This window comes from Garra rufa, chromosome 1 (genome assembly GCF_049309525.1).
Source record: "Garra rufa chromosome 1, GarRuf1.0, whole genome shotgun sequence".
NCBI lineage: Eukaryota > Metazoa > Chordata > Actinopteri > Cypriniformes > Cyprinidae > Garra > Garra rufa.
In genome coordinates, this window is record NC_133361.1 from 53,692,431 (window position 1) to 53,715,764 (window position 23,334).

The 23,334-nt window shown below is 36.9% G+C and overlaps 2 protein-coding genes across 3 annotated transcripts in view; both read right to left on the reverse strand.

The window, feature by feature from the left end:
- Positions 1 to 3,958, reverse strand: part of smarca4a (SWI/SNF related BAF chromatin remodeling complex subunit ATPase 4a) — a 29,449-nt gene extending 25,491 nt beyond the window's left edge. For both annotated transcript variants that reach the window (XM_073842700.1, XM_073842692.1), the window contains exons 1-3: positions 3,863 to 3,958; positions 1,591 to 1,873; positions 1,376 to 1,508 (exon numbers count right to left, since the gene is read on the reverse strand). In XM_073842700.1, coding sequence (XP_073698801.1) covers positions 1,376 to 1,508; positions 1,591 to 1,812 — 355 coding nt within the window. In that variant the 5' untranslated portion in view covers positions 1,813 to 1,873; positions 3,863 to 3,958. The remainder of the gene's footprint in view (positions 1 to 1,375; positions 1,509 to 1,590; positions 1,874 to 3,862) is intronic.
- Positions 3,959 to 6,524: 2,566 nt separating this feature from the next.
- il12rb2l (interleukin 12 receptor, beta 2a, like) lies at positions 6,525 to 21,396 on the reverse strand. Its single transcript, XM_073833566.1, has 15 exons — positions 20,943 to 21,396; positions 19,683 to 19,958; positions 18,058 to 18,193; positions 17,812 to 17,963; positions 16,318 to 16,463; positions 14,402 to 14,546; positions 12,869 to 12,945; positions 12,516 to 12,762; positions 11,354 to 11,551; positions 10,784 to 10,885; positions 9,478 to 9,609; positions 9,014 to 9,154; positions 8,089 to 8,161; positions 7,530 to 7,605; positions 6,525 to 7,433 (listed from the first exon to the last, which is right to left on the reverse strand). Exons 1-15 carry the CDS (start codon positions 21,001 to 21,003, stop codon positions 7,053 to 7,055), a joined length of 2,343 nt encoding a protein of 780 aa, XP_073689667.1. The 5' UTR covers positions 21,004 to 21,396; the 3' UTR covers positions 6,525 to 7,052.
- Positions 21,397 to 23,334: the final 1,938 nt, after the last annotated feature.

Here is a 23,334-nt window from a genome sequence, read left to right on the forward strand (position 1 = left end):
CAATAGAGTGACAATAAGATAAGAAAAAAGTAGGCTGAAAAGGGAAAAGAGGTGGAACAACAGATACAGACAAATGAAAAACAGACAGAACAACAGATTCGATAGAACAACTGTCAGACACAAAGAAACAGACAAACAGAACAACAGACAGACAGAAAGAACGTCAAATATGGCGACAGAAACAGGTAGAACGACTGACAGAGCGATAGTGTGACAGAAAAATACAAAAAACAGGTGGAATTACAGACAGATAGAACAACAGATATAGAACAATGGATAGAAAGAATAAGAGAGAACAACAAAAAGAGTGACAGACAGAAATACAGAAACAGGCAGGCTAATAAAAGACAGACAAATATACAGACAGAATGAGCAATAGTGATAGAAAGATACAAAAAAACAATAGGTAGAACAACTAAGAAACAGATAGAAAGAAGGATACAGGACAATAGATAAAAAGACCATAGACAGAACAACAAAAAACCGTCAAGACATACAGAAAGAGACAGGAAAAGGACACAGATAGATAGAAAGAATGACAAAAATGACAGAAAGAGCAATGGAGCAACAGACAAGCAGAACAGACAGACAGAATGAAAGATAGACAAAAAACAATGACAGACAAATAGTGACAGGAGCAATAGAGTGACAAAGATACAAAAAAAAACATAGGTGGAACAGCAGGCAGATAGAACGACAGATATAGGACAATGGATAGATAGAAATAACGATAGACAAAACGATAGAGCGGCAGACAAATGAAAGACAGACAGAACAACAGATAGATAAAGAACAACAGACAAATATAGCGACAGAAAGAGCAACGGAGTGCTAGAAAGATACAAATAAAAACATAGGTGGATAAACAGACAGACAGAACAACAGATAGAAAAACGATACAACAACAAAAAGAGGGACAGACAAATACAGATACAAACAGACAGGGGTATCCCAAAAGCATCATTCGCCAACTATGGTTGTTAGTTCCATTGACCTCTATTGGTAACGAGGGAGCTTGCGACCATAGTTGCTTTTGGCAAACGCACCTCAGAACGACAGAAGGACAAATATAGCGACAGAAAGATACAAAAAAAAAAACTGGTGGTACAACGGACAGATAGAACGACAAATATAAAACAATGGATAAAAAGAACGATAGACAGACCGATAAAGAGCGACAGACAGAAGGACAGACAAGAAACAAATATAGTGATAGAAAGATAGATATATAACAATAGATAGAAAGAATGATAGACAGAACAAAAATTGATGAACAAATACAAAGAAACAGACAGGCAAACAAAAGACAGAAAGAAAGAAAAAAGCGACCGTCAGACAAAGAGAAACACAGGTAGAAGGGTAGACAGACAGCTACCTTGAGAGTGTTGGTCCATAGGGCTGGGTGGAGGTCCCATGCCACTGTGCCCACCCGGTCTCATGCCCATACCCTTCATTTGACCGTAGCGTTGATCTTCAGGAATGCCTTTCTCATGCATGGCTTCAATAGGCTTCAAAACAACACAAAATAAAGAATGACTCAATGAAACCATCCAAATGAATCAGACACGTATTGATAAAACCTGGCTGTACCTTGTGCATCTGGTGCATGTTGTCCTGGGGGTAACCTGAGGGGCCCTGTGGAGGTAGTGGGTGTCCTGAGGAAGGGGGCCCAGGGCTGGGGCCCATCATGCCATGGGCAGAGCCAGGTGAGGGTCCAGGACTAGGCCCTAACATGGCCCCTGGAGACGGCCCAGGGCCTGGGGAAGGGCCCGGCCGAGGGGTCCCGCCCATTGGTGGGTCAGGGGTGGACATCTCTCAGCAGAGCCGGAAGAAGTGAGAGGCAGAAAAAACAGTGTATCCGTTTTCAGAAAGCCTGCAATAGGAAATACAACTCATTTTAATCTAGTATTTTTAAATACTTTTATTTAAATATGTTAAAAATTTAACTAACGATGGTGATGGGAATAAAAGGAACAGAACATTATGTATATAGCAACTACCATCTTAAAAATACAACACTAAAATAATGTCTGATCTCACCGTAATACTTTAAAAGCTCAGTTTCTGTACATATGTAAAACATATCTGTATTGCACTTCATAAATCACTGAATGACTCCAGTTAAAACTATAAAAGCACAGCCCTTGAAATGACACAAAAATGGGTCAATTAATCTGAGCCTTAATGTATGTCAATGACTACATTAAAATATTCCAGTGAAGACCCCCCAAAGGGTTTTTTTAATCAGATATTTTAAAAGTCAGTAAAAATATTGATATGCAAAACAATATATTATTATTATAACATTAAAATATTTAGAAATAATGAAAGGTGACTCCACTCTTGATTACAGGACATTGCACTGTTAAAAACACTATAGCATTTAAATATGAAAAACCATTACAAAACTATTTGATCTTAAAAAACAAAAACTACAGATTACAATTAGAGGACAATACTAAAAAATTAATTGCACTACTAAATTTCTATAGCATTGAAAATTTATTCTCATAACTGTTTTACGTTTTAAATTTGGCTGAAGGCCTTTAATAATGTTGAATGTCCCCGTTGGGGCAAGTTGTCACAGGGGTAAATAAACGGTGTTTTCCCTGTCTAATAACAATGGAAATGTTCATTAGCGTTTTTTTAGACAAGAAAAAGTATATAAACACTTATGTAAACAAATATATAAACCTTTATGTAAACACATTTGCTCTAGTAAATAATAGAAATATAACATTGTGACACCTAGCCCCAGTGTCAATTAAACAACACTTTTGCGTGTTCTACCGGCTCTTAGCAACAGTTTTTAACCTTAATGTCACAAACATATGCAGTATTTCATTTATGAAACAGCTGCAAGTAAACCAATTAATACAAAATAATTAACTTGAATGATTAATTACTACTTAAAAATGCATAAGCCGATTAACAAGCTGTTTATTTAGCAAAACAACGAAATATTTACAAACAAGTACAATTAGGTTTGATGTAAAACGCTCTTCTTTAAAAAAAATACAATAAAATGAAATAAGTTTTAAAGATTTTTTTATTAAGAAATCAAATGCCAATGTCAGTTTTTTTTCCAAGGCTAACGTGAATTAGCAGCCGGCTAACATTGTATAGCTAAACATTAGACAATCATTTCTCACAATCGTTACAGGTTTTTGTTTTAAACTTTTTAATAAACCAAGACAATGTTGTAGGTAATTTGTGAAATGTATATAAAATAATAACAAAGCGTAAACCATTTTAGTGATATTTAACGACGTGACCCAGGGAACAAGAGGAAGATTACAGCTCCATTAAAGCCGAAGACATAAAACAAAACAACTTTTAACCGGTTAAAACATCCCCGATATGTTTATATACCCGACTGCTTGTGTTGACGGAGAGTTTAAACGTTATTTAAACTATTTAAATCAGTTTAAAAACCACAAACAAGAGGCAAGGGGAAAGACAAAGAAAGGCAAACGACCCGGTTGTGTGTATGTGTGATTAACAGTCGGCCATGCTGTGCTTCTCCATGTCCGTGTGTGTGCTTTTAAAACGGAATATTTTGAGTTAAAAACCTCGGACGCTGAGGTAAATACAGCGAGCATCTTTTTTAAGATGATTGAGCCCACCCGCATCCCGTACGGCTGACCCCGGTCCCCCGCTCGAGTTACATTCCCAAAACTTATTCATTCATTCTGCCGCTGCTGCTGTGGTAGTGTAATGTCGGACTGAAGCGAGCACAGCAAACCGGCGAAACAAACAACTTCTCCGTTTTCCAAAACGGCCACGAAATGTAACAATTTAAAAGTCCACCCTGACGTCATGTGTTCTACGGCGATTGTGTTGTGTTTCGAGCGTGACTTACAGTGCAGATTCGCGCCGGTCTCTTCCCCGTACTCTTCGGCAAATCTAGAAACAAAGGGCAGCTCAGCTAGTTCCTTTCCCTCTCGCTTCCCCCTCCCATCTGGTCTGATTGTATCTCTAGAGCGGCCTCAATGCATCAGTCAGCGGCTCGCTAGCGCCCCCTAACATATACGACCGGAAGCTCCTGCTTGGTTTGAGCCTCATGCAGAGCGGAATGTAGGCTGCTTGGCTGAATGGGGGGATGGGTGTTGCTGGTTGCCTTATGGAAACCTACTTTTATATATATTTTTATGACTATGTACATTATTTTCGGTTTTTGCTTCTATTACTGTTCATATGTCTGTCATGAACAGTAAATAACTGCTATTTTGTAGCATAGTAAATCAGGTTCTGAACAAGCAGGCTCCTTATCACAGAAAATTCCGGAAAAGCTTAAAAGCCTGCTGAAATGGCAATGCCTACTAAACAGCACAGATTCTGAGTTAAATTGTTCCTGTTGGCTACTATGGCTTCTGAAGTGTTTTTGCAAATATATTAGCAAATACATTCCATGAACACAAATACAGTCAAGCCCGAAATTATTCATACCCCTGGCAAATTCTGACTTAAAGTTACTTTTATTTAACCAGCTAGTGTTTTTTGACCGGAAATGACACAGGCTTCTCCCAAAAGATAACAAAACGATGTACAAGAGGCGTCATTGTGGAAAAAAATATTTCTCAGCTTTTATTTACATTTGAACAAAAAGTGGCATGCCCAAAATTATTCATACCCTTCTCAAAAATCAATAGAAAAGCCTTTATTGGCTATTACAGCAATCAAACTGTGACAGTTTGCAAAGGGTATGAATCAGTTTGGCTGAAAAATATTTTTTTTCCCACAATGATGCCTCTTGTACATCGTCTGGTTGTCTTTTGGGAGAAGCCTGTGTCATTTCCGGTCAAAAAAACCTTGTAAAAAAAAGTAACTTTAAGTAAGAATTTGCCAGGGGTATGAATCATTTCGGGCTTGACTGTATGTAGTTAACACACACCTATATATTTGACCCTGGACCACAAAACCAAAAACAAACCATCTGAAAGCTGAATAAATGCACTTTTTATTGATGTATGCTTTGTTGGGATAGGACAATATTTGGCTGAGATACAACTATTTGAAAATCTGAAATCTGAGGGTGGAAAAAATCTTAATATTGAGAAAATTGCTTTTAAAGTTGTCCAAATGAAGTTCTTAGCAATGCATATTAATAATCAAAAATTATGTTTTGACATATTAAGGGTAGGAAATGGACAAAATCTTTACCTAATATCCTAAAATCGAAAAAATCGATAATTTTGACCCATACAATGTATGTGCTACTTACATAGTTTTGTGGTCCAGGGTCACATAATACATTGTTTAAGGTTTGGGATCATAATAATACTTTTATTCAGCAGGGATATGTTAAATTGATCAGATTTGACAGGAAAGGCATTTATAATGAGCTGATTTAGTAAAAACAGCTAAAAACTAGTTTAAACCAACTGATTTAGTATAAAACACAGCTAAAAACCAGTTAAAACCAGCTGATTTAGCAAAAAAGAAGCCAGCTGAAAACAGCTTATTTAGCAAAAACATCTAAAAACCACCTTAAACCAGTTGATTTAGCACAAAAACGGTTAAAAATCATTTAAAACCAGTTGATTCAATAAAAAAAAACTGATACAATCCGCCTAGGCTGGTTGTCTACTGTAGTCAACATTTGAAGTGGATCAAAAAAGGTCATCAAAGTTGTCATTAGACAAGAACGGGTATTGTTAAATTGATCAGATTTGACAGGAAAGGCATTTATAATGAGCTGATTTAGTAAAAACAGCTAAAAACTAGTTCAAAACAGCCGATTTAGTTATAATTTTAGTAGTTCCACCCCTTGTTTCTAGAAAACCATAGAAGAAATTGGTCATGTGACCACATACTTTTGAAGAGCCATCCAATTTACCTTTCCCTCAAAGAAGAGAGACACATGGCATGAGGGCTAAGCACATTTTAGCTCAAAAAACTGTTTTTTGCATTGCAAAGTAAAATTTATATATTATTTTTTGATTGTTGCGTCTGAACAATTATATACAAGTTTGAAAATATTTCACACGTGTTTTAGTAGGCTACACAGTGACTCTATACAGTTAGCACATTGTTAGCTCTAAACTGCTGGATCATGCTAATCTTTCAAAATTGTCAGGCTGGGGCGATTTGTGCCAAAGGGGCAGGGTTAAGTTGTGCAAGTTGGATGTTAAGTAGTAGTCCGGATCTAAACCATCTAGATTGGGGCTGACCAACCCCGTTCCTGGAGATCTACCTAACTGCAGACTTTAGTTCCAGTCCTGCTCAAACACAGCTGTCTGTGATTATCACGTGCTACCAAGAGATTAATTAGCTGGTTCAGGGGTGTTTGATTAGGGTTGCCGCTGAACTTTGTCGGATGGTAGATCTCCAGGAACAGGGTTGGGCATCCCTGATCTAGACCTACATACCCACAGGGGGTAATTTTTTCACCAGGGAAGGCTTCCTATATCGCAGACTACATGTGACTAGTCCTATGTTTACAGGCCCAAATTACAAACAAATCACTGCAAAACATCTGAGAAATTCAAATATAAATAGTATTACACATTTGATGGCCACAATTAAAAACCATATATAAAAAAAAATATTTATTATGTACAAAAACAGGCTTTTTACATTCATTCAACAGTCTGTATCTGCTAGTAATAATGTGTTGATTGTTTTGCATGTGCAATGTTTTTCATGTTAAAATACACTGTTTAATGTGCAGAGATAACTTCAAGACATTTGTAGGCTGAATTCCCTGAAAAATGTAAACCACATGCACCCTGTCCCACCTAATATTGGCTCAACCAATGGCGTGAGTTTGAGGCAGGAACATTTGTTTGGCTGACCAATGGCAAAATGGTAGAGTATTGCGGAAAACCTGTACAGTCTTTAGTCCATTCCACTTCAACTTCAACGATAAATGTTAGCTCAGCAAGACCTCTCTCATGGATAAATTTGTGTCATTTCATGAATAACACTTGATTTAATACTCTTCAGTGTCGGATTAAAAAGCACACGTTGTACTTGAGTAAAACAAGCAGTTTCTGATTGTTCTGTTCAAGGCACTACAGTACAATTGAAACATCTTGAGGTATCAACGGTTAATTCGCCTCAACAGCAGGCAAAAAATGTCTTTCATAGTCCGAGACACATTGCTGGTCCCACCACTCTTCATTATCACCGTCATCTTTCTCTTCATCTGTGTCCACCATCTCGCTGTATTCCTTTGCCCAACTGTCATGCTTTAAAATGTGTCCTCTGTTTGATTCCTCAGGCTCTTCCTCAGGTCTATCTCCACCTTCATTTGTTCTGCCCAGTCCATTTGGCACCTGAAAACGTTGGGGTTCCACCTCAATTAAAACCTTGTCCGATATAGTGTCTGATGGAGGAGTAGGTGTGTCGGGATCCGGGTTCTCCACGATCTCCAGCTCAGAGATCTTCAGAGACAATTCAGAAGGTGAACAGAGCAGTGGCAACGTGTGCTGGAAGAAAAGCCAAGATGTCAACAAATATTGTACCGTTTATGTAAGTGTGATATCTCTTTCATATGGAACACTCAAAAGACTTTAGATACTAACCTGGAAGTTCATATGTTTAAACGTTTTACTGTTTATTGGATCTGGGATCTTCATAAAGCACGAAGTTGGTCTGAACCTAGAGTGGATATTAATTGATCACAAAATGTCAAATTTACCAGTTAAACTAATTTTGTACACAGCATACAATGCTAATCATGCCAATGCTGAAAAATAAAGTGATGTGATTGAAAGCAGAGCATAACTGGTTCACATATAGGATATTGGTCAGTATCAGGTCTTTTATATTTTATTTTTCTGGTTCAGAATACTATCTCCTACCCTACTCACAAAAAACCGATGCCTACTTATAAAAATATGAGACACAGACATTAGAATGTCAGGAAAAAGCTTGAGAGAAGTTTTTTAGCATTTCATTTCAAGAGATGCTGCAAAAAAGATGTAAGCACAACAGTCAAACACATCAGTCTAGTGCACTTTTATGTACAAAAACTATGGAATGGAATAGAAACATACATTTTGTGTGAACCAGCCCTTTATAAGGGGGTGTCCGTGTACTTTTGGCCATATAGATGGAATTATGATGAAAGGCAATACTTACACCAACATTAAAACAACAACAAATAACACCAGGAACACCACTATTATGAATACAGCCAACAGGGTACCATTACCTAGGAGATGAGATGGATAGAAATGATCGGTTTACTACCAAAAGCTGAATTTGTGGTCTACATTTGAGGCCAAACGTTAACATACACATTGCAGAATCTGCAAAATGCACTTTACCAAAATAAAAGTGGTAATACAAAATGCATGTTGTTCTTTTTTAAACACTGACCTGAATACGATATTTCACATAAAAATGTTTACATATAGTCCACAAGAGAAAATAATAGCTCAGTTTATAAAAATGACACTGTTCAAAAGTTTATATACACTTGATTCCTTTTTTATTATTTAAAGTTATATTAATGGGCAGAGAGAGGGGAGCAGGATTGGCGAAGGACCTCAAGGCCTTTGGTTTTCCAGCATCTTGGCCTATTTGAACCCTTTCCAAAAAAGACTATGATTTTGAGATCCATCAAGACAACTGATGGACTCACATGCAACTATTACAGAAGGTTCAAACACTCACTGATGCTCCAGAAGGAAAAACAATGCATTAAGAGTCGGGAGTGTAAACTTTTGAACAGAATGAAGATGTGTACATTTTTCTTATTTTGCCTAAATACTCATTTAGTACTGCCATGTATGTTTTTTTTCTTCTGAAGCATCAGGTCACTAAACTCAGGTAACAACACAGTATTAAGAATCAAGTGTATGTAAACTTTTGAACAGGGTCATTTTTATTTAGTTCATGAAATCAACTATTATTTTCTCTTGTGGACTATATGTAAATGTCTTTCATGTGAAATATCTTATTCAGGTCAGTACTAAAAAAAGATTCTGAAAGGTGTATTTAAGCTTTTGACATCAACTGTAAATCCCAAAGGAAGAAAGAAACAGCTTGTCTTCATACATACTCTTCTTATCGGTGGAGAAAGTGGTCAAGGCCCTGTCGCCTTCACCAGCAGCGCTCACAGCGCTCACCCAGACCTGGTACTGCTGGGCCGGCTGCAGTTCTGACAACTGCACACTGGTTCTGTCACTGCTTATCTTTGACCCTGTTACACAGGCCAAAGTATTATTACATAAATATTACAATGTGAAATAACCCTTTTCTATTTGAATATTTTTTTAAATGTAATTTATTCCTGTGATGCAAAGCTACATTTTTAGCTTCAGTCTTCAGTGTCACATGATCCTTCAGAAATCATTCTAATATTCTGATTTGCTGCTCTAAAAACACTTCTTATTATCAGTATTGAAAATTTTTTTTTTTGCCAACTGTAGTACCTTTTATCAGGATACTTTGAGTAAAAATTTAAACGGTTTGTCAAATCATAGAATCTCAGGGTCTCATGTTAAAGGAGTGACCATGGGTTACCTGTTTCTTTGATGCCGACTAAGTAATGCAGGATGACTCCTTTGCTCTCATGTACAGGGATGGGGCTCCATGTCAAAGTGGCTGAGGAGTGAGAGATGTTCTTCACATGGATTTGTTGGACTTTAGGAGGAACTGACAGAGGAGATGAAGAGATGATATGAACATGAAGGCTAGATGGCTAGACAATCTGATTACATGATCTCACATTTACAAACCTAATGGCCTAAGGGCCTAAAACCAACTTTTTGCCACACCTGCCAATTTTTTTTTACCTGGTCATGATTCATTTTTCTGTAATTAATTAATCGCAGATTTATATTGTCATAATTTCACATTGAACCTCCAAATTAACGTATAAACAACATAAAGATAGTATATTTTAAATATGTGTTTAATGGCATTTTACTAAGTATTATTTAAACCAGTACTGCTACTGGTATCTCTATTAAATGCATTTCTCATCAATTTTACCTATTAATTATAGCCATTCAACATTACAGCATAATTGAAAGCCATTATTTTTTAACGTTTAATAGGCTTTAAAATAACTATAAATTTGTATATGCATAAACTATACAGATTAATCTTCATTCAAGCTTCAAAAGCTAATTTACATCAATGACAGACTTCAGCAGGTTGCACTTTAAAATCAGTGCTGCGTCTTTAAAACCTGATGCACATGATGCGGATCTGACAATTTTTTTGCAACTCTTTATGGTCATTTAAGACTTTATAACTCATTTAAGACTACGTTTACGAGGTATCTCACCAAAACTGCGCATTTTGGCATAATTGTGTGTGTTTTTGTCCGTTGAAGCGCTACTGGTGCTACTGGTCTTAAGTATAATACTTTTCAGAATTTTGCCTCTATGAAAAAAAAAAAAAGACTAATTTTATATGTTGGCATGTGGACAATTAAATAAAAGTGCATTCAGTGATTTAAAGGGAAAGTTCATCCAAAAATGATAATTCTGTCATTAATTACTCACCCTCATGTTGTTTCAAACCCGAAGAAGAAATTGTTAAATAAAGTAATTTTTGTTTTCTTTGTGTACAAAAAGACTTCTCTCAGCTTTATAACATTATGGTTGAACCACTGATGTAACATGGACTATTTTAACAATGCCCTTACTACCTTTCTGAGTCTTAAACATGTCAGTTGCATTGCTGTCTATGCAGGGTCAGAAAGCGCTCAGATTTCATCAAAAATATCTTACTTTGCGGTCTTATGGGTTTGGAACGGCATGAGGGTGAGTAATTAATGCCAGAATTTTTTGGGTGAACAACTCTTTAAGAGATGTCATACCTCCTTCAAGTGTGTATGCAGTCGCTGACTTGAGAAAAGTGCTGTGGTTGTTGAAGACTGCAAACAGTGACACATTATAAGCTGTGTAGTTGCTGAAGTCACCTGTGGATGGAGACAAACGCAAAATCACTGTCAGCATCTGGTTAAACTACAGCTTTCTCTCTTACACACACACACACACACACACACACACACACACACACACACACACACACACACACACACACACACACACACACACACACACACACACACTGGTTTACATGTTTTATGGGGACATTCCATAGGTGTAATGGTTTTCATACTGTACAAACCGTATTTTCTATCGCCCTAACCCTACCCTATACCTAAACCTAGCCCTCACAGGAGATTGTGCACACTTTTACTTCATCAAAAAAACTCATTGTGCATGATTTATAAGCCTGTTTCCTCATGGGGACCTGAGAAATGTCCCCACAAGGTCAAAATTTACTGGTATTCCTATCCTTGTGGGGACATTTGGTCCCCACAACGTGATGAATACCAGGTACACACACACACACACACACACACACACACACACACACAAACCTGTGAGTGTGACAGATCTCCGGGTTCTGTTCACTCTGACCCAGTTCAAGCACTGGCGGTAAGGAGTATGTGGTAAAGACACGTGCTGTACCACATACTCTTGGAAGCTGTCAGAGAACTGTGGGTGTACATCCCATGAGACCTGCAGCATTTGGTTTTCACCTTTTACACTCAGATTCACCCCAGGCGTAGTCTGTCCTACAGGGCATAAATATGATATAAATACAATTGTAAATATACAAGTTTGCGGTTGGTAAGATTTTAAGGTTAAGGCTGCATTTATTTGATCAAAAATACAATAAAAACAATAATATTAGTACAATTTAAAATAACTGCTTTGTATTTGAATATATTTTAAAATGTAATTTATTCCTGTGATGCAAAGCTGTCTTTTACAGCATCATTACTCCAGTCATTCAGAAATCACTCTAATATGCTCATATGCTGCTCATGAAACATATCTTATGATTATTTATATTGAAAAAAACTGTGATGCTTCATAGTTTTGTGAAACCTGATACTTTGATGAACAGAAAGTTCAAAGGAGCAACATTGATTTGAATTAGAAATCTTTGTAACATTATAAAATGTCTTTACTGTCACTTTTGATCCATTTAATTTTTCTTTCAAATCTTACTGACCACAAACTTCTCAACGGTAGTGAATATAAATGATAAACATTTAATAAGTAGACAAAATGTTTACATTTATACCCTGGACCACAAAACCAGTCATAATGGTCAATTTTTCGAAATTGAGATTTATACATCATATGAAAGTTGAATAAATAAGCTTTCTATTGATGTATGTCTTGTTAGGACAATACGACAATATTTGGCTGAGATACAACTATTTAAAAATCTGGAATCTGAGGGTGCAAAAAAAATAAATAAAAATAAATAAATATTAAGAAAATCACCTTTATATATTTATGGTAGGACATTTAATAAATATCCTCACGGAACATGATCTTTACTTGATATCCTAATGGTTTTTGGCATAAAAGAAAAATAAATTATTTTGATCCATACGATGTATTGTTGGCTACTGCTACAAATATACCTGTGCGACTTAAAACTGGTTTTGTGGCCCAGGGTCACAAATAAAAATGACTATTTCATACAATAATTAATCTTTTAATCAGAAATTTGCATTGACATACCCCTTACAGCAAACGGCATCAATGTTGGGTCCGATGTGCCCATTGTGGTGTTGGCTGACACAAAAACTCCCATAACACCCGGGATGAGTGGGAAACGTCTGAGCTGCAGGCAGCTCTGTTCAGCAGGATGCTGACTTTCAGTGTCTCTCCGTTGCCTGCTGACTTGCTTGACCTCAGTGCCATTACTAAGCTTCAGCGTTACAATATAGTCAATAATTTCCCCTCTAGCCTGAGACAGGGGCATTTCCTGAAAGACAGTAAAATGTTGACAGCTCATTCATGATTTACTGAATCGTTACTGACCCACTAAACAAGAACCAATTAGATTGATGAATTATTGAAGTACACCCTACCTTCCAATAGACATTGCAGGAAGACTTGTCAGAATTAGGGGCACAGTCACTCCAAACATCCAGCTTTCCAACCGGTGCTTAAAAGACAGAATATTACAGACATAAGGTCATCATCATTGATTTTGTTATATGGCACGATATTTACAGTTGCGGTCAAAAGTTTACATTTCCCTTTCAGAATCTGCAAAATGTTAACTTTTTTACCAAAATAAGAGAGATCATATTGTTTATTTAGTACCGACGTGAATAAAATATTTCACATAAAAGATGTTTACACATAGTCCACATAAGAAAATAATAGCTGAATTTATAAAAATATCCCTTGTTTGTCCTGAATCCTAAATTTACCCTGATCTTCAAATTCAAAAAGTTTTCACCCCTAGCTTCTAATGCATGGTTTTTCCTTCTGGAGCATCAGTGAGCATTTGCATTTTGCAGATTTTAAAAGTGGGATGTAAACTTTTGAACTTAACTGTAGAAAAAAGGGAATAAAACAAATGATAAACGATCGAGGGGTGCTGAATAAATGTTCTGAATAAATCACCTAAATTGTAATAACATTTCATTGTTGTTACTGTATTTTTGATTTAATAACTGCAGCCTTGGAGAGCGTAAAGAGACTCAAAATGCACAAAAACATTATAGTAAATCAATCTCAAAACATTCTTTTTTTCTGTATTTAGGACTCGTGTTGTTTTTGACAACCATCTTAGATTTAGTTTTAGTCTTAGTCTTTTGGACTAAAATGCTTATTAGTTTTAGTCAAATTTTAGTCACTTCTATATGTGATAGTTTTAGTCCAATTTTAGTCGACGAAAAGTCAAAAAGGTTTTAGTCTAGTTTTAGTCAAAAAAGGGGAAAAAGTAGTCTTTTAACAAATTAATGTAGGTCAGTAACTATTTTGCTGTTGGGTAGTGTCACTTATAAGTTCTGAAAATAGCAGATCTATAGTTCAACACAATGTGAGCTTCCGGATCGACTATTTTCAACAATAATTACAATAATGAAGGAATGTTTTAAAACATAAAAGACAAACAAGGATGGAATGCTAAAACGGCTTGCCATACTAGTATAGCAAAGAGTATTTAATGCTAAAACGGCTTGCCATACTAGTATGGCAAAGAGTATTTAATGCTAAAACGGCTTGCCATAGCGGCAGATATTTTCCGGTTTTAATTGGCATGCACAATAAGCAGAAATGTCATGCATTTTAAACATCTGACGGACCACCCACTAACATTTTCGTCTATTCTCGTCTCGTCAACGAAAACTCACACACGTCTCGTCATGTTTTAGTCATCAACGAGCCATTTTTATCTCGTCATCGTCTCGTTATCGTCATGAAAAAAAGTGGCGTCAACGAAATGATTTCGTCATCGTTGACGAAAACAACACTGCTCGAAAACAGTACTGACATCCACATTCTACTGATTTGTGAGTGTGCATCAAGATCATCTTCAATAAAAAAGTAAATGAGCAATAAATGAGTGTAACTCGGTCTTCAATTAATTCAATGAGGTGTCTTTCTCTCACCTGCAGGGGGCGTTCTGACTGAATACACTTCACTCCAGCTACTCATGACTTTTTCTTTATATCCACAGTGGCAGCGAACACGAAAGCTGTACTGTGTGAATGGCTGGGGATCCTCCAACACATACATGATCTGCCGATCATCCACCTAAACAATAAAAATTCAACAGAGACACAATGTTTGAACATCATGCTTGACAAATCTCTGACACTATGAAATGATTGAATTATCATTCATTGTACTGCTGATTTTGTTTGCCCACTGACAAAAAATGATCAGTCTATAACTTTAATGGTAGGTTTATTTGAACAGTGAGAACAAAATAACAAATAAATCCAGTTCTTGGTGGCAAACCCTTGTTGGCAATCACAAAGGTTTAGACGTTTCTTGTAGTTGGCCACCAGGTTTGGACACATCTCAGGAGGGAGTTTGTCACACTCCTCTTTGCAGCACCTCACCAAGTCATTAAGGTTTCAAGGCTGACATTTGGCAACTCGAACCTTCAGCTCCCTTCACAGTTTTTCTATGGGATTAAGGTCTGGAGACTGGTCAGGCCACTCCATAGAGAAACTGGCTAGGGCACTGGCATAGAGAAACTCTTCTAATGTGCTTTTTCTTGAGCCACTCCTTTCTTGCCTTAGCCTTGTGTTTTGGGTCACTGCTTGAATACCCATCCATGACCCATTTTCAATGCCAGGCTAAGGGAAGGAGGTTTTCACACAAGATTTGATAGTACATTTCGACAGCCCTGTCCAATTGTCCCTTTGAAGCGGTGCAGTTGTCCTGTCCCCTTAGCAGAAAAACACCCTCAAAGCATAATGTTTAACGGTGGGGATGGTGTTCTTGGGATCATAGGCAGCATTCCTTCTCCTCCAAACATGGCGAGTTGATGCCAAACAAGTTGAGTTGATGCCAAAGAGCTCGATTTTGGTCTCATCTGACCACAACACTTTCACCCAGTTCTCCTCTGAATCATTCAGATGTTGACTGGCAAACTTCAGACGTACCTTGACATGTGCTTTCTTGTGCAGGAGGAACTTGCGGGTGCTGCAGGATTTTAGTCCTTCACGGCATAGTGTGTTACCAATTGTTTTCTTGGTGACTATGGTCCCAGATGCCTTGAGATCATTGACAAGATCCTCCCGTGTAGTTCTGGGCTGATTCCTCACCGTTCTCATGATCACTGAAACTCCACGAGGAGCTTGCATGGAGCCCCAGACCGAGGAAGATTGACAATTATTTTGTGTTTCTTTCATTTGCGAATATTCGCACCAAATGTTGTCTCCTTCTCACTGCTTGGCGATGATCTTGTAGTCCATTCCAGCCTTGTGTAGTAGTGATGCGCGGGTTGGGTTTTTTTCAACCCGCGGGTCCCGCTTTTTTAAAATTATTTGATCCGCCCCAACCCGCCCCGCACCACTGTATCTATTTTTACAACCCACCGCGCCCCGCACCCGCGACCATTAAATAGACATACTAGGCATTGTAATCTGTAATCCAAATGAAAACAGCCTTTATTTCAGGCCGAAAGTGCTTGGAAACATCGCCCTGTAAACTGGCGACAACATACGGTTATGAATATGAACCATAAATCATGTCATATTAATAACAAGATAATCAGTGGTGTAACGTTAGTGGTGCTGGAAGAAAAGTGGGTATAGCCTACGCTTCATTTATGAATTTCATTTTGAACTTTCTATTTGAACGCATTAGTTTACTGGATCCTTGGACTGAAAAGTTTACAGGAATTTTGAATTTTCTTCATTACGGAAACTCAATTTACAATAGCACTTTTGAACACATAAATTAAAATTTGCCAGAGCTGCCAATGAAATCAAAGCTTAGAGGAAAATATTGAAATATTCTTCCAAATCAGAATACAGTCAAATCAGTCCAGTTTGTCTCTCTCTAGTCTCACCTCAATGCAGTCCAGCATCTGATTGTGTGCACAGTACTGCACTTGACAGCTCTTGTCTAACGGGCCCACTGTCTCACAGTCCATGTCCCAGATGATCTCCAGTGGTTCAGAGGTATGGTTTATGTTGTATGGGGGTTCTGGCCGTTCTAAGAAACAAAGAGGGAAAATATTAAAAGCTAGCACAAAGTTAATTTATGGGTGTCCTGAGTTCAAATCCTGGCTCGGGGACCTTTCCCGATCCTGCCCCCATCTCTTCCACTTTGCTTCCTGTCAGCTCAAAACTGTCCAATCATATTAAAGGCAAAAATGCCCAAAACATAAAATCTTTATAACCACAACTGGAAATAAAGTGGAATTTATTCCTGTGATACAAAGCTGAATTTTCAGCATCATTACTTCAGTGTCACACGATACATCAGAAATCACTCTCATATGCTGATGAAGAAACATTTCTAATTATTATCAATGTTGAAAACAATTGTGCTGCTTAATATTTTGTGGAAACAATAAAAACCTTTTTTAAAGAATCTTTTGACAAGAACATTCAAAAGAACAGTATTTTTTTTTTTTTTTTTTAAATATGATCAACTTAAAGGGGTCATCGGATGCCCATTTTCCACAAGTTCATGAGATTATTTAGGGTCTTAATGAAAAGTCTATAATATACTTTGGTTAAAAATTCTCAATAGTAGTGCAATAAAACACCCTTTTACCTTGTCAAAATCAGCTCTTTAAAAAATCAACTAATTTTATTGCATGGTCCCCTTAAATGCAAATGAGCTCTGCTCGCCCCGCCCCTCTCTGATGGGGGATTTTGAGCTGTAATGTTTACTTTTGCCACATTTAGCCGCGGAACATGCCAACAAGCACATTTTTAAGAAAGGTTGTTTGCAAAGATGCATAAAAAACCCTTATACACACTTCTGCTGTGGGTGAAGCTGCATCAGGAACGATTCGCACAAACTAGACGCATATGTAGATCGGGAACGTCGCTTTCCTTTTTTAAAACGAAAGTAACGTTATCCTGTGTGTCTTTAGCGGCTCAGATGTCGGGAGTAAATGACTACTGCTATGTTCATTATTACATCCAACAAAAGAACACCGCAATCGCTCAATCTGAGACATTCTAGTCTTCCTCTGCACCTGAGTCACACAATGGCGATCAGAGTCGGACTGTTTCAGCTCGGTGAGGGCGGGTCTAAGGTAAGGCGCTCATGTCAATCAACTATCGTGGGAGCGGCCTCTGTCTGGGTGCCGTCACACCGACAAGAAGCTGAAAATGACCTGATTTTAATAAGAAGATATTACTTTTAAAGATTAAAAAAATACCACTGGGTGGATTTTTATCATTGTAGGGTGGTTGTGTACACAAACTGCCAACACACATTAAGGTTTAAACAACATTAAAAAGTGAGTTTTGCATCTGATGACCCCTTTAATAGATCCTTTGTTTAAAGAAAGTGAGTAATGGCTTATGATGTAAATCTGACTTACTGATATGCTCCGTGTTGAAGTCAGATATTTCAGACTCTGCAGATCCCAGCACGTTTTTGGCAGTGACCCATGCTGTAATGTACGTGCTTTTGATATACTCTTCCCGCTCTATGAGTGCACTTTCACTATTGGTCTCCCTTGATTTAACATTTCTGTATATAAACACACAAAAAAAAACATTGTCAGGTGCTCAAATACAATGTCCATTTGACCATGCAATGGTGGTGCTATTAAGAAAACACACACCCATCATAATCTTTCCAGTGAAGAGTGTAAACAGTTGGAATCATTGGCTCATTGTATTTAGACCAAGAGCAGTAAATGTGTTCTATATCCAGGTCTTCAATAGCACAATCAGGGCGGGACGGGGCAGATGGTGGATCTGAAAAAGACGGTGATTAAAACCAAAATAAATAAAGGTAAAGGTAGAAAGAACAACCATTCAAACCAACACAATGTGCTGCAAGAGCATCATTTTAAGACTGAGAAAACAGGAAGTCATGAGGGGAAATCTGCAAAAGAATGTCACCAGGGTGTCGCACACTTCCCTTCCTCGTCTAATTTTGGACAACATCTTAACACATAAGCATTTCTCAAAGAATGTTCAGGGTTAAACTAATTATACAAATAATTAACAGTTACATATTTAGCAGATGCTTTTATCTGAAATGACTCACATCTGAAAAGGATGATTTTGTACCACTTATTCTTTATTTAAAAATCCAAATGTTTTATGAATACTTTGTAAATATTAAGTAATAATGAAAACAATAAAAAAATTTACTGTAGTCTGAATATGAGTCTGAATATAATCTAACAGCATACAGTATACAGTTGAGGTCAAAAGTTTACACCCCCTTTCAGAATCTGCAAAATGTTAATTATTTTAGCAAAATAAGAGGGATCACACAAAATGCATGTTATTGTTTATTTTGTACTGACCTGAATAAGACAGGAATAAGATGTTTACAATAGTTGAATTTATAAAAAAATACCCAGTTCAAAAGTTTACATCCCCTTGATTCTTAATACGGTGTTCTTACCTGAATGATCTGCAGTTGTGTTTTTGTTTAGTGATAGTTGTTCACAAACTCATATGCAACTATTACAGAAGATTCAAACACTTAGTGATGCTTCAGAAGGAAACACAATGCATTAAGAGCCGGGGGTGAAAACTTTTGAACAGAATGGAGATGTGTACATTGTTCTTACTTTGCCTAAATATCATATTTATTTAGTACTGGCCTTCAGAGACTACAGAAGATAGTTGCATGTTTCCCAGAAAACAAATAAGGTAAATTTATCCTGATTTCAAATTCCAAAAGTTTTCACCCCTCAGCTTTTAATGCATTGTGTTTCCTCGCATCGAACGTTTGAACCTTCTTAAATAGTTACATATGAGTCCCTCAGTCGTCCTCAGTGTGAAAAGATGAATCTCAAAATCAAACAGTCATTGTTGGAAAGAGTTAAAATACACAAAAATGTTGAAAAACCAAAGAATTTGTGGGACCTCAAAGATTTTTCTGAAGAACAGCAGGCAGTTTAACTGTTCAGGACAAACAAGGGGATGTAGACTTTTGACCTCATCTGTATGGCAGGGAATCCCAGAGGGCTTAGAAACAAAATATGCATCTTGTATTTTTGCTAAAGCCTTTATACAGTAATTCTTTAATTTATAATACGTGTACTGTAAAGTTCTGATCTAGTCCGGACAACTTCTGTTTATGAATATCCAAATGCTGTGTGTAATGACGTTTTTTTTCTTGTAAACAATTCCCTTTTGAGACCGTTGTGCGTACCTTGTGAACAAATCATTCCGAGAGCTAGTAATGAGGTCACTAGAGATAAACGATCAGTTAGGTCATACTCACAGCCTCCTCTTACAGTAACATGGCAGTTATCTGGTGTATTTCCACTGCACATGCAGCGAATATGCTCTCTGTGTTCGGTCGCGATAGAGAAGTTGAAGGCTTCACTGGTACTGGCACAAGCTCTGGCAAACTGATGCCTGTGGCCCAGTGTGATAACATAATGCTGGCAAAGACCACAACTGTTTCCCCATGTACTCGTCTGGCACAAAACAGACACATTGCGCCCTACATGAAGAGCTCGATTCCACCAGCAGTTTACAGCCACTTCACAAGAGGCTAAACAAATGAAAAAGACAAGAGAAGGCGAGAAGAACAAGTTGAGGCAACACAACTATGATAACTCAGTTCAACTTAGTTTAACATTATTATTTGCTGTATTGTTTACTGCTGATGAAAACCACTATTTTGTCTTAATATAAAGTAACCCAAATACGTATTTGTGACCGCGGACCACAAAAGTAGCACGGGTATATTTGTAGCAATATCCAAAAATACATTGTATCAAAATAATCAATTTTTCTTTTATGCCAAAAAACATTAGGATATTACATAAAGATTATGTTTCATGAAGATACTTTGTCAATATCCTACTGTAAATATATCCAAATGTAAATTTTGATTAGTAATATGCATTGCTAAGAACTTCAGTTGGACACCTCTAAAGGCGATTTTCTCAGTATTTTGATTTTTTGCACCCTCAGATTCCAGATTTTCAAATAATTGTATCTCAGCCAAATACAAAAACAAACCATACATTAATGTTAAGCTTCTTTATACAGTTTTCAAATATCAATTTTAAAAAATTGACCCTTAAGACTGGTTCTGTGGTCTAAGGTCACTTTTGCCCTCTTAATAAAGTTGCATCTGCCAAAAAATGCTGCTAGAACTTTTGAACAGAATGGAGATGTGTACATTTTTCTTACTTTGCCTAAATATCATATTTATTTAATTTAGTACTGGCCTTCAGAGACTACAGAAGATAGTTGCATGTTTCCCAGAAGACAAATAAGGTAAATTTATCCTGATTTCAAATTTCAAAAAATGCTGCTAGAACTTAACTTTTCAGAAACAAGTACTGTTAATTGTGAAATAAAATGCATTCTTTCATAATTTAAACTATTTATAGTTAAAATATACGTTGATTGAAAACAATATAGTTTTAGAATTTGTTTTAAAAACTTTTTTGCACAAATAACAACACATTGTTACTTTCATGTGTATGACAGAAAGAAATATTCAAAACCAAACACGTTTGCTCACCTTGAGAGCATATCCAGATGTAAAGTAAAACAAAATGCACTTTTACATCCTGCCATGCCATTGCTCACGTCTCAAGGCATTCGCGCAAGCAAGAAAAGTCCAGTGTGACGCAACGTCCCGTTAACCGAGTAACTTAATTACAAAGTAACGGAAAGTCCACGATTCCGTGTTTGTTTGTTTGACTCAAGTGGCATCGTTGACCCGCAAAACGCACATTAAAGTTCTTCTTCAGCGTATTTCTCAGTCGTCAGTCTTAGTTTCAAGAATCGTTTTAAAAAGTAACGTTAGCATCATTCTCTTGATCCTGGAACGAGCATTTTCTATTTCCTGTGATAACGACACAAGTTCACTTTTCGTCGATTAAATTGCTGTCACAGTAATCAAACCTCTTCAAAAGACAAGCTACAACTCGCTTTATGTGAAAAAAGCATACAGTAGATCACGCCTCGGACTACACCGTGAGTGCACACCAAAAACGCCTCCGCCCCTTACGTCGTCTAAGCAAAGTCATTTGGCCAATCAGATTAAAGATGATTATTTTCAGCACGTTTTTTCAGCGCAAATGAGATTCATGGGAAACCGCTTATCTTGGGCTTGTCTAAACACGCGGTATCGGCCGCTTGAGAGCGCATGCACGAGACAAGAAGTACGTGCACTTAATTAGAAGAACGTTGTTTACTGAACTTAATTTAAAAATGCAAAACACTCTAAACACTTGCATTTTTACACTATAAATGTGTCACATCGCTTAGTGAAAAGCTATATGCACACGCTCACGTGAACACAAGTTGGGCCAAATACACGACATACGTCAAAGTGGTCAAGTGCAAAGTTCCTGGTGTCTGTGGGGTCAAGCCATCTGAACTCACACTGTACACTCAGGTAAAATAAAAGCCAGATGCAGAAATTGCTCTTTAAATTAGGACTTTCTTTTTTTACTGCACAGACTGGCTAATTTATGATTAGTCATAATTCCCGGATGCAGAAAGTGATCTTTGGGAAACTGGCTATCATAAACAAATCCTTATCATCCCCTTGACACTAAATTGCCTAAAGATAGACAGTGGGATCCAAAAGTCTGCCAATAGCCTACTAACTTTTTTTTTGTTTAGTACTGACCCAAACATAAAAGACATTTACATATAGACCACAAGAGAAAATAATAGTTGAATTTATAAAATGACCCTGTTCAAAAGCTTTTAATACTGTGTTTGTTAAGTGATCGTTGTTCATCTTTTGTTTGTCCTGAGCAGTTAAACTGCCTGCTGTTCTTCAGAAAAATCCTTCAGGTTCCACTAATTCTTTGGTTTTTCAGCATGTTTGTGTATTTGAACCCTTTCCAAAAATTACTGTATGATTTTGAGATCCATCTTTTCACACTGAGGACAACTGAGGGACTCATATGCAACTATTACAGAAAGTTCAAACGCTCACTGAAGCTCCAGAAGGAAAAAACATGCATTTAGAGAAGGGGGTGAAAACTTTTTGAATTTGATAATCAGGGTAAATTGAACTTATTTGTGACCCTGGACCACAAAACCAGTCATAAGGTTAAATTTTACAAAACTAAGATGCATACATCATATGAAAGCTCAATAAATAAGCTTTCTATTGATATATGATTTGTAAGGATAGGACAATATTTGGCCGAGATACATCTATTTGAAAATCTGGAATCTGAGGGTGCAAAAAAATCTAAATACTGAGAAAATCACCTTTAAAGTTGTCCAAATTAAGTTCTTAACAATGCATATTACTAATCAAAAATTACTTTTTGATATATTTATAGTAAGAATTTTACAAAAAAATCTCATGGAACATGATCTTTACTTAATTTCCTAATGATTTTTGGCATAAAAGAAAAATCTATAATTTTGAACCATACTATGTATTGTTGGCTATTGCTACAAATATACCCCAGCGACTTAAGACTGGTTTTGTGGTCCAGGGTCACATTTGATCTTCTGGGAAACATGTAACTATCTTTTGTAGCCTCTGAAGGGCAGTACTAAATACAAAATAATAATATTTAGGCAAAAAAAGAAATAATCTCCATTCTGTTCAAAAGTTTACACCCCTGGCTCTTAATGCATTGTGTTTGCTACTCAAGCATCAGTGAACGTTTGAATCTTCTGTAATAGTTGCATATGAGTCCCTCAGTTGTCTTCAGTATGAAAAGATGGATCTTAAAACCATACAGTCATTGTTGGGTTTAAATACACAAAAATGCTGAAAAACCAAAGAGTTTGTGGCACCTGAAGGAGTTTTCTGAAGAACAGCGGGCAGTTTAATTGTTCAGGACAAACAATGGACTCATGAACGTGGACTCTTGTGGACTAAATATCTTATTCAGGTCAGTACTAAAAAAACAAAAATAACATGCATTTTGTAT